This window comes from Centrocercus urophasianus, unplaced genomic scaffold, assembly GCF_019232065.1.
Source record: "Centrocercus urophasianus isolate 14NV4802_14NV808 unplaced genomic scaffold, USGS_Curo_1.0 seq_15, whole genome shotgun sequence".
Classification (NCBI taxonomy): Eukaryota; Metazoa; Chordata; class Aves; order Galliformes; family Phasianidae; genus Centrocercus; species Centrocercus urophasianus.
Genome location: NW_024884697.1, coordinates 21,846,441 through 21,858,770, shown reverse-complemented (window position 1 = coordinate 21,858,770; position 12,330 = coordinate 21,846,441). Strand labels below are relative to the sequence as shown.

General features: G+C 39.9%; 1 protein-coding gene across 1 annotated transcript in view; it reads left to right on the top strand.

Moving 5' to 3' along the window:
* The window catches only part of KCND2 (potassium voltage-gated channel subfamily D member 2), a 263,617-nt gene extending 251,735 nt beyond the window's left edge, over positions 1-11,882 (top strand). The window contains exons 4-7 of the mRNA XM_042815918.1: positions 4,717-4,815; positions 6,305-6,400; positions 9,531-9,778; positions 11,336-11,882. Of these exons, the coding sequence (XP_042671852.1) occupies positions 4,717-4,815; positions 6,305-6,400; positions 9,531-9,778; positions 11,336-11,513 (621 nt within the window). The 3' untranslated portion in view covers positions 11,514-11,882. The remainder of the gene's footprint in view (positions 1-4,716; positions 4,816-6,304; positions 6,401-9,530; positions 9,779-11,335) is intronic.
* The last annotated feature ends 448 nt before the right edge of the window (positions 11,883-12,330 follow it).

The following is a 12,330-nucleotide window of genomic DNA, read 5'->3' as shown; positions in this document are numbered from 1 at the left end:
AAATGACTTAAACACAATGGGACTAACCTTCAGATCATTTTGACCACTGCTGTAAGAGTCACAGAAAGGCTAGGAAGGAATTTTTTCTTTCTAACTGTACAAGGTCATTAAAGAAATAAGACCTGTAAGGTAAGTATGTTTTCAGTTTCTGATACCAAGACAATTAAGTAGTCTGGAGAGCAGCAGAAGGGAAACAAAAGGAGCTATGTAGCTATTAGTTTTAAAGGGGCAGGCTACCTCAGTTCTTGCATAGCAGACAGAAGAGAGGCTCTTGTCAAAAATGATTCCAGTACCATGATAAACTGTGCCCTAAAGTATTTCTGATAAAATCTCTCTTACCATCTTGAGGGTATCTTGAGTTCTTAAAGCTGGATACTGTAAACATCCCATGGCACAACATTTAGCGCTGTTTAAAACCTTGTGAAACTGTTTACTTCTAAACTTTCTAAAACTGACAGTCACCAAAGAAAAGTGTTTTCCTTTTGTATGATTCCAATTATTGCAGTCATAATTAGGACCCACCTTTAAGTTACAAAATTAGAAAATAGAAAATGCAGCAAAGCATTCAAAAGAATTCAGGGCAATACAGGAGATGCTGTAAGAATTGAAGCTGATCATTATTTCTGTTAGAAAGTTTCATGTTAGATTATGGTGGAATTTCATCCCGGTAAAAGAACTTTGTTTTAGCTCATGGTTTTTCCCCTAGACACTGTAAAAATTACCAAAATCAAGGTTTCACACTGAATGGGTAACACTGAAAACCTCCTAGCAAAGCAGATAACCCATTGCAGGAGAATTTAATCCCTTCCTTTTTTTTCAGATATTCCTATGAAAGGACAGTTAGAAAGGACACTGAGGTGACTGAAAGGGACAGTTATCACTTCTTTTCTGCTGTACATGACAGAAAAGACTGAAGACTAAAGAAAATTACAATTCTTCCATAGTCACAGTTTTTCTGATGTTATCATACAGTTTTGGTGTCCTCCCTGGGAATTCAGTCCCCAGCGTGCAGCTCTTAAAATCCTGTGGATGACGTGAGCTTTTAATGATTCCTCATGTTAGGAAACATGGGCAGACACTGGAATGCTCAAGCTATGGGCTCTGATCTGATCAGTCAGAAGAACTGAAAAGAAAATGCTGTAACATGTTTGTAAACACATCCAATTTCAGAGGTATTTTCTACATAGGTCACTCCAAAAGTAGTGCCTCCTATTTATTTCCATGGAAATTACAACAGATACAAAGAGCACATTAACAGTTTGATAGAGAACATTTTCAGCTACAGAACACTATTTTTAAACATTACCACCTCCATTAGCTGTGCACTTTTGCCACAATGAAAAAGAGCCTGCATGCTGCACTTGTAACAATCTGCACTAGCAGAGGTGACCCACTGTGACTGTTACTACTGCTGAATGGCACCACCACCACCACCACCTCACTGTGCTCACATCCACTGTTTGTTCTCCACAAATGTTCAGCAAGCAGCAATGAACAGGTGCAAGTTTTCCTGTATGGAGAAGTTCAATTCCACACCTTTGCTTCACACGCGCTTCCATGTTAGACACCATATGTCAGACTGCTCCTCTGCTGCCATCTGTCACACAGCAACAACATGTAATGGAATATTGGTGGGAAAGTTCAACCTCTACTGCAATAACACCAACACTGTTGTTGTGGGTCAACATCATAAAATAGGAGCAGCCCTCACATAATCTGAAGTGTAAGCAGGCAAGCTGCATGCAATACCTGGTTGCCTCCTTTGTAATAGATTTATTGTCTTCACTTTAATAAATTATGTAAATTCTGGCCATCTTAATGAGTTTCATCTAAGAAGATGTAAGCTATTAGTTCCCACCTCAGAGAGGTCCTTGAGAGCAACCCTGTGGAGAGGGACCTGGGGATGAAAAGCTTAACATGAGCCAGCAGTATGCCCTTGTGGCTCAGAAGGCAAATGGTATCCTGGGCTCCATCAGAAGAGGGGTGGCCAGCAAGGACAGGGAGGAGGTTCTCCCCTTCTGCTCTGTTCTTGCGAGGCCCCATATGGAGTACTGCATCCAGGTCAGGAGCCCCCAGTACAAGAAAGAGAGAGAGCTGCTGGAGAAGGTCCAGAGGAGAGGCACGAAGCCACAAAGACTGGAGCACCTCCCCTATGAGGACAGGCTGAGGGAGCTGGGCTTGTTCAGCCTGGAGAAAAGAAGGCTGCAGGGTGACCTCATTGCAGCCTTTCAGTACCTAAAGGGACCCTACAAACAGGAGGGGAATCAACTCTTTAAAAGGGTAGATGACTGCAGGACAAAGGGAAATGTTTTTAAGTTGGGGGAGGGAAGATTTAGGTTGGATGCCTGGGGGAAGTTCTGTACAGAGAGAATGGTGAGGTGCTGGAACAGCTGTCCAGAGAGGCTGTGGATGCCCTGTCCCTGGAAGTGTTCAGGACCAGATTGGATGGGGCCCTGGGCAGCCTGGTCTAGCATTAAATGTGGAAGTTGGTGGCCCTGCCTGTGGCAGGGGGTTGAAGCTTCATGATCCCTGAGGTCCCTTCCAACCCTGTGATTCTGTAATAAGTGGTGCAGTACCATAATTATTACTTCAGCCACTGGAAGAGGAAATGAACATACAAGCTAAAAGGAAAAGCAAGATTATTATTAGTATGTTTGTTCTTAAAATTGAATGAATTTCCTTATAAAAGTCATAAAAACTTTTGTGGCTGAAATCACTTACTTATAAGACTGCAAGTTGCACTCTGCAATAGCATCTCCAAAGCATCTCAAGATCCTAGTGAGGAACAGTGCTAAGAGATTTTTCGTATATTCTTGAACACAGCATGTGCACATTTCAGCCAGATTCTAGCCATGCTTGCTGTTAGCTGTCATGAATTTCTTCACTCACTGTTGAGAACTTCAGTGAGATTGAGGCTGTGAGTGCAAAGAAGTATGGTGTTGAGTCATTCCTTGCAGTGAATTATTAGTCCTACCAGAGAGATGATCTTGTGGCTGCAGTGACTGGGCTTCTTCCTGCTATGTTAAGCACTCAAGGATTCTTAGTTTTCCAAGTTCTTCACCTTGTCACCTTCTGTGCTTCAACAGCCATTAAATTCCTGATGCTTTCAGAATCAGAAACCTAAGCTGGAAGGTAAGCCCAAACTCTCTGTTACACAAAAAGAACCACACATAAAAGTTACAGAACTAGGATACCATTCTAGAACTCTCACAAATGCTTCAATTTTACATAGCATTTGTCAAGAGGCTCTTTTCTTTATGCTTTCCTCTGCACTGGGCAGAGAGGAACACAATCAGATTCAACAAAGGCAAGCGTGGAGTCCTACACTTGAGGAAGAATAACACCCGCATCAGAACAGATTAAGGGCTGACCTGCTGGAATTCTCTGTGGAGAAAGACTTGGGTTTCCTGGAGGGAGAAAGGATGGCCATGAGCCAACAGTGTGACACTGTGGCCAAGGAGACCAGTGGAATACTGGGGTACATTAAAAAGAGTACGGCCAGTAGGTCAATTGGAGGTGGCACTCCCCATCTACTCTTCCCTGGTGAGGCCACACCTGGACCACTGTATCCGGTTCTGAGCTTTTCAGTTCAAGAAAGACAGAGGACTCCAAGAAAGGATCCAGCAGAGAGCCACAAAGATGATGAGCGACCTGGAGCATCTCCTTTATGAGGAAAGGCTGAGAGACCTGGGACTGTTCAGCCTAGACAAGAGAAAGCTGGAAGAGAATCTTAACAAAACTTATAAACATCTAATGGGTGGGAGTCCAGTGGATGGGACTAGGCTCTTTTCAGTGGTGCCTGGAGACAGGAGTCTCCTTCTCTGGAGACTTTCAAAACCTGCTTTCCTATGTAACCTACTCTGGGAAGCCTGCAGCAGGGGATTGGACAAGATGATCTCCTGAGGTCCCCCTTGCCTACGATTCTCTGATTCTGAAATGATGGCTTCTAACTGTTCTGTAAATCAGTGGATTCAAAGCATCCAACAAGATACTTTCTTGGGGATGAAAGTCGCCTACACAAACAAGAAGGCTCACTTGAGTACTCTCAAACCAAATCTCTTTCTCAGCACTTGGATGACTGCTGTCTCTGAAAAACCAAATTATGGACAGATTACGATCAACAATGATGACTATTAAGTCTCATTATAAAAATGCACATTAAATAAAAATGCAAATTGAGTTGTCGTCTATTTAAAAAAAAGTGGTTTTAAAAAGGCCTGGCAGGCATTTAGGAATTTAAATCAGAGACTAAAAACAACCACTGCATTCCTTTATTCCAAAAACTCAGAAATCTCCAAGAAGCCAGCTTATAGCAGTTGCAGTATTATGGTTCTGCGAGTTATTTCTTCCTCTTTGAACAATCACTGCCAGAGCAGCCAAGATGAAAGCCATGCTCCTGATCTACAAGGCACAGACATACAGGAAAAAAAACAAAACAAAACAAAACAAGAATCACTTACATGCTGGTCTGTCTAATCCCCTCTCCAAAATCATTTTTCTTCTCAGCTGATGCATGCAAATAAATAAAAACTTGTTTCTTGCATTTCTATGAGAAGACATTTGTGATTGCTCCACCTGGAGGACAAATGCAGTGCAACCTTTCAGTGATTGTGACATTGGTATTCATAAACAGCTGGTTCCAATTAGTAGTTTTAGATAAACAGAATAATGGATACAAGTGCATGTGACGCTCTTTTATTTTGTCTGTTTATGCAGAAAGCAAGACTTGCTCGAATTCGTGCAGCAAAGAGTGGGAGTGCTAATGCCTACATGCAGAGCAAACGGAATGGCTTACTGAGTAACCAGCTGCAGCAGGTAATGTGTTTGTGTCCTCCACCTCCACAGTAACAGCTTAATAACAGCATAGCAGCAGTTTATTCTATTTCTCACTAGGGCACGTCAACTTGGGTCTTTAGGCAATGTTGTCTTTAGAGGTAGATTAAGGAAAGATAAGCTGGGCAATTATTACTGCTGAAGGTACTTTACAGGAGCTGATGACAAGGTAATTAAAAACAAACAAACAATAACAACAAAAAAACCACGCACACACCAAGAGAGGAAATGGCCAGATCGAAACACTGTGCTCAATGTAAGCTGGGTTTTTAGAGGCAGATCTTATAGAAAAATCTCTTAAGAAAGCTTAGTTCATTTGCCTTCTAGGATAAGCTTATCTCATTTGGCTTTATGCAACTAGAACACAGGTGACAGTCCCTTGTGCTGAGTGAGAGAGGTAGATGTAGGCTACTGTTGGCACAGTGTTGCAGAGTGGCAAATGTTCCCTGGAAGTGCCTACTTTGTTTTTCTTCTTGCAACAACCTCAGCCATTACTCCCAGGTGCAGCAGGGACCGCAGGACGGCAAGTGGCCGCAGGCAGCTCCTGGGCTGTGCAGAGCTGAGCACTGAGGGCTCAGTGTTTCTCAGTCCTTGCTACTTTCTGGCAGCTCCCTGAGGGATACAGGAAGGCTTTCATTCCTCTGTGCCCTTCCTGTTTAAGAAGCATTATAAAGGCTAACGTTTTAGCATATAGCCAGGAGAAGAGGAAGGTACTGTGATTTAGCATAAAGGGAAGCGGTCAGAGCTCTCGATTCCTCTTCTGCTCAGAAGAATTCAAATCACTGAAAGAGACACCAAATGGCTTAATTGCCATGCAGCTTTCAAATACCTCGAAGTTGAATTGTAACGTTTCCTATTATCCCACTTCCTCCCCTATTTAGTTTTCTGGCTTCCAGTGAATAATTACAAAAGCAATTAATAAACAGTGGATGCTTTCTACTTAATTCTTCATTCTGTGTCAGTAACATCTGTTGTACGCTCTCTGCAGTCAGCAGATTGGGATCACTGACATGACTTTTTGTGTAAGCAGCAATACCACGCATTCTTCAGTGCAGAGAAACGATCCCAAGAGGACAACTCTATTTAATTTCCTTCCAATAAGGCACATTCCTAAGCAAAAAATATTTTACTGTCACTGAAATTTATGTTAACTGTAAGTATGTACTAATGCGAAATTCAAGGCTTGCACATTGATTGCTCTTGGAAATCATCTTAGGCAACCTATGTAGGTATTAAAAGACCTAAAATAGAAATATTTAAAAGGAGATGCAAGGGAAGGATAGGAATACTTTAATTTAAAGAGAAAAAAAGTAAAACAGTAATCTCATCCACGGTCATTTGGGTTATCCCATGTGGAGCAGGCTTTACAGTTATGCTACAGTATACAATCCAGATTAGTTCTGATCAAATACTTGGATAAGAGCCCTCTTGTTCACAAATGAGACTAATACGGAGTTCTTTGTATTAACAGTCCTCCAGTGAAGAAGAACAGGGCTTTGTTAGCAAATCTGGCTCTTCCTTTGAAACGCAGCACCACCACCTGCTTCACTGCCTGGAAAAAACTACGGTAAAAAAAAAATGTTTTCCTGTAAATTTCAACGTTAGCCTAATTCTGAATGTTTTCAGTATTTTGTTTAAGTAATAAGCCTTTTGTGAATGTGATTAGTTGGGGAGAAAAGCCATTTAATTGTATTTTAAAGCATGGTACCTTCTGCATTTGAACAGGAAGAGAGGCAGATGAGTGCTTTGGCTAGTGTGAAAGGCAATGTGATATCAGCCTAGCCTAGCAGCATACATGGTCTTCAGTGTGCAGGTGATGGAGCACCAGCACGGGCTGCCCTGAGGCTGTGCAGTCTCCTCCTTGGAGATCTTCTATAGCTGCCTGGACACCACCCTGGCATCCTGCTCTGGGTGTCCCTGCTGGAGAAGGGTTGGGCCTCCAGAGGTCCCTTTCAACCTCAACCATTCATCTATTTTGCAACTTCTCTTTATGATCTGGATACATAGTGGAACTTTGTTATTTCATCATAATGTTCCTTTTTATTTATTTATTTATTTGTTTATTTTTAATTAAAAGACATAGCAATTCTTCCGGTACATTTAATGGAGAGTAATGTGAATGCCTTACTACTCCTTCTCAAAATAAAAATAAAAATATAAGGTTTTCCCTTTCCGGACAGTGCTGAAATATTATGTATTCATATATATAAATCAGTGTTCTCCTTTGGACAACTTTTTCTTGTAAATAAAATGGCCCATTTGTTATATCACTTAGCTAGTAATATGTCATCTCACAGTGCTTATGTTTTTCCTTGCTCACCTTTGGAATATCATTTTTATATAATGGGTTGTAGGACACAATGTCTTATTTCCTATTTCGAGTATAATGTAGTTACTTTGCCAGTATTCAGGCTGGGTCCTTTTGGAACATTTTTGAGACATTCTGTACTAGAACCTGATAATAGTAATCTGCCTTGAAATGTTCCACAGTTAAATATTACAAATGTATTTTGAAAACTTAGTAGTAGCCACAGGTCTTGTTAAATTCTCATAGTAGTCATCAAAAAAATCCATTTGGTGGAATTCAACCCCAAAACATTCACATTTCCTCTAATTATAATGATGGAATATGGAAGCTTTATGTAAGCAACTGTCTGGCCAGATTTTGCATTCTAAAAATTTAAGAGGCAAGTAGAAATTTTAGGCACCCAGATTGTAGAATCTGGAAAACAGCTGTTTCCTGGTGTACCAACAAGAACAAGATGCCTTCTTAGTCTCTCCTCCTTCAAAATAACTGCTTTGGACTGTGGTTTATAACAACTGTTAGGCAAAGGAGTATTTTTTCTTTTCCAACAAATTAAAGCCGATATGATAAAATCTTTCATACTCTATGAAACGCACCATGAGTAATGTCATGGAATTCTGTGAAAGTTACATTAATAACGAAAATAATTGTACCAAATGTTATATTTTATAGGCTACATTTAGCTGATGCAAGAAAAGTTAATTTATAAGTATAATCAAATAGATTAACTGGAGCCATTATATCATTTCAAAATGTTTCCAGTCTGTATTAAAAGTTCATTCAGCAGCCTTCTTTAATGGACCCTGCTAATTGAATTCTGTTGGTTGCTCCATAAAAGTTTTCGGAAGAACAAAATAACTTTCAATGGGAAAATGAGTATAACTATTGGCAAATAGAATCTAAACCCTCAAAGAGAACCCGAAGACAGTGATTAGGTCTTTTTTTCTCTCTGAACGTCCACTGTCCATTTGTGTGATAGTATTTAGAATCTTGTTTGTTGCTGACACGTGCTCTAGAATAGTCGATTTTTCAAGATAATTCTTTCTTTCCATATCACTTGAAATGGGTATTCTTCAATATCAGTCAATTCCACACACATTTATGTTTGAGTGAAGGAAAAGAGAAGAAACAGAAATGATAATAAGCCTATGAAGGTGTTTCCATTTTTAGCAATAGTTGGCTGCAGTTGATACACTATTTTGCTCACATATTTCGTATTTGCACTGTACCACAATTCTCCTGGAAAACATGAGCCCCTTTCCAATTAGTGTGTCCTTCTTTAAGGGAAAAATAGTTTTTCTCTTTCCAATAGATAAACATGCAGCAGGCTAACAAACCTGAAGTGAATGACACTGAGGAGAATGTGAAACAAAGCATAAGCCCTAAACATTTCCAAGATATGCAGATAATTCCAGTGATAACTTCAAAGAGTTTAGAAATAAGGTGGCTTTCCCAAAGTGCATGTGAATGTGTCTTAATCTCTGTTTAGTTTGGACTGCTGCTTCAAAAATATGTATATATTCTTTATTTATTTAGTCTCCTCCTACTATCAGCACCACTACTTCACTATTTCAAGGTGTGGAAATCACAGCTTAGTGTGAAGCAATCCCCAGTCACTTACCTAGTCAACCTAAAATGCCATTTGCTTGAATTTGGATTCAGCTCTATGACAACCCAATGAAATTACTGAATTTCTGTCTCTGCTGGGAGTAAGCAAGGATTGCAAGAACAAAGACCGCTTTATTTACCAAACACTCTGTCTTCAGAACTGATTTTGATATATAGATCTGCAGTAATAAGGAATGTACTGAATGGTTTTATATGACTGTTTAATCATTTCCTGCAAACAAAAGGTTTATTTATTTGATTCTTTTTCTTTTATATAGATGCATACCTTGAAACAGCGCTTCAAATCCTGCTGTCCAACATGTAATCCCAACTGAAGTATTACAAAGTCATCTGAGAAACGTTTATCAGTTTTACTGTAGTTTTGTACAGCAAATCCTATTTCTAAATGGCATTTAGGGCATTTACATAAGCACCACTTTTATTTTTATAAATAAATATAATCCCCCATTTTATGGCACTCTACAGATGACACGGACTTTCGTAGTGCAGCCTATGATATGGTCATACAAAAGAACTTGTATTATTTTTTCATAGCTAAATACTTTGAGAGTTTTGTTCCAGTGTTTACATTTGTATTTATATTTGTATTGGTGTTCAGCCCAGGCTAATAGGGGCTGAACGCCATAATCAAGACTAAGCTGTCTAACTTTAGTGATTTATTCAGTTGTACCAATTTAAGCCTTTAAGCAAGCATAATTAATACGTTCATTTTAATTAACTTTCTGCGTCTGCTTTGTCCCTTTGCTGGGTTCCTTTGTGCTAGAATCACGAGTTTGTGGATGAACAGCTCTACGAAGAGAGCTGCATGGAAGTTTCTACAGTCAATAGACCCCCAAGCCACAGCCCCTCGCTGTCGTCCCAACAAGGCGTCACTGGCACTTGCTGCTCACGAAGACATAAAAAGACGTACCGCATCCCCAACACTGCCCTCACGGGCAGCCGCCACGGCAGCGTACAGGAGCTCAGCACCATCCAGATCAGATGTGTAGAGAGGACACCTCTGTCTAACAGGTACCTCTTAGCATCAGCACACCTCTTTGTTCACTAGGGATACGCGTTGGCCTCCACAAGTAGGCTGCAGATAAAACTGAAACTGTCATCTGAAAATGGACAGTAGTCCTGAAATAGCCCGCACTCTCTTCTCTCCTAATGTAATTCTAAGATAAAAGAATAGGCAATCTCTTTTCATTTCTGCTCTCTTATGTCCTCCCCATAAACCGTTGTGTGTTCTTTGCAGAGAATAGCATCCAGGGACTCCAAATGATATAAAGCACCAAACAGTACTGCTCACAGACAAACACAGAATAAGAAAAAGCACAGAAAAATGTGCAGTTCATATATACAAGACAAGCAAATAGGAAGTAAAACTTGACACTGCTGTTCCTTGATTTAGTTCAGAAACATAGCATAAATGATACTTCCAAATAAGGTAGAGAAAAGGGAAATAAAACTAGATTGCCAGAGTCACAAGCGCTGTAGTAATAAGAAAGTCTCTACCAAACAAAAGGCATGAAATAGATTAAAAAAAAATGTATTTTGTATTTCGAGGAGTTATTAAAAAAGTGAGGAAAGTACAGCTTAAGTCGTTGAAAATCTCTGTACTCTCACAAATACACTGTTTTACTTTTCTGTGCTCTCACAAATACTCTGACTTTTAGGTGTATCTGAGCACCATCTGTGGGAAAATAGCAAAGGCATCAGAGGACTCAGAAGTGTTTTCCATTGAACTCAGACATGCCGCCATTTAAAAAAGAAGTGTTCTCAGCATGAGTGACTAGGAAGATTCACTTTTTAAGTGACATTTTGAGTAGCTTGCTTTAAATAGTTGTTAGGTTTGGATTTCACTTCTGTGCACAATTCAGCAGCTTGTAGCTAATGGAGTCTTCCAGCTTAACACAGAGCCCTAATCTATTTTGGATTGACTGGATCCATCCTTTCTCTGCTGGCAGACTTTCCTGCACCACACCTCCCATCACAGAACAACTAACATAATAAAAAAAAAAAAAAAAAAAAAAAAAAAGCAACCCATAAAAAAATAAAGAAAACTAAATAACAACAAAGTTTGAAATGCCAGTCTCACCTTTTATGAGTTAGTTTTAGGTTTTTTATGATGCTGTGATGATGAGGTTCATTAACTCAAACTTATTTTGTGTTCATATCACTCTGTCTTACTACTGAAGGTATATAACATACAAAATCTCTTACATAAAGATGGCATGGGAGAGTCGGTAGGGTACTGGGAATTTCGCTTAGTCTCTGTTTCCCTGCAATGTAAGGCACTGGTCATGCTGTTTGCTCCCCACTGAGCAGCCTAAATGCTTCCCACGCTCAGAAACACTTAGGTGATGAGCTGAGAAACTTTTAGAAGCACAGAAGGTGGGAAAGAAGGGAGAAACGGGCCATGGCCTTGGGCTGCCTGCTCATGGGGTATGTGTTGGTAGGGGCCTGGTGTCACTTTGTGGTTCTGAGCTCTGTAACAAGGGAGGGCAGAGAGGATGGCACTAAGCACAATCAGGTGTTCAGGAATATGGGCTTGCTTTCATCATGGGTTCTTGTTTCTTCCTCCAGCCGATCCAGCTTAAATGCCAAAGTGGAAGAGTGCGTTAAACTAAACTGTGAGCAGCCTTACGTCACTACAGCAATAATTAGCATCCCAACACCTCCCGTCACCACACCTGAAGGAGATGATAGGCCAGAGTCTCCCGAGTATTCGGGAGGAAACATTGTCAGAGTATCCGCTTTATAAAATAAGGAATTATTTATAAATTAGAATAAAGACCACTTATAAGCTGAGCTCGAGCGGAGAGAAATGAGTCCTGAGGAATGAGAGAGCTGACAAAGACAATACCCCCTGATGTGTGCGCCAGCAGCAACGGAGTGAGACGTTCAGGAGAACCACAACAATTTGTGGCTGTCGGTGTCGCAGCGTGGGAACCAGTGGAGTTCCTGCATACTGTTGGAACTGACACATAGTGGAAGCTTCTGTGACCATCCTGACTTACTATAGAGCACAATGAAATGTCCCCATTGATGCTTCTTCTTATCATGAGAGCTCTTTTTAGAAAAAAAAAAAAGGAAAAAAAAAGAAAAAATATACATAAAACAAAAAAATAGAAACCCGTGTTCCTGCTGAATGCAAAACAAGAAACATTTTGATAACATGTCTTTTTTTCCTCCTGTTAATAAACCACAACCTTGTTGAGAAACTATTAAAAAAAAAAAAAAAAGAAAGAAAAAATGCTCATAATGAAATATGTTTGTACTGACTGAAAGAAATACAACCGTAATGCATGCTGAAATTATTTCGAGCTGTGATCTCAGTTTACTTTTGTTGTTTTTCAGATTAGGCATGATAAAATATTACTGTAGAAAGGGGCATTTCTGTGCACTTACAACAAGCTGATTGTTAATGTTCCATGGTAGTTGTACAAATAACTTCCCTTTGAAAAATGCAGTATTTCTTATTCAAACACTCATTAGTGTACTAAAGGTGTTCAGTTAGTTCAGTATTTACTATTGTTTTATCTTGCTTCCTAGGTACTGTTACAACTGCAATAAGTCAT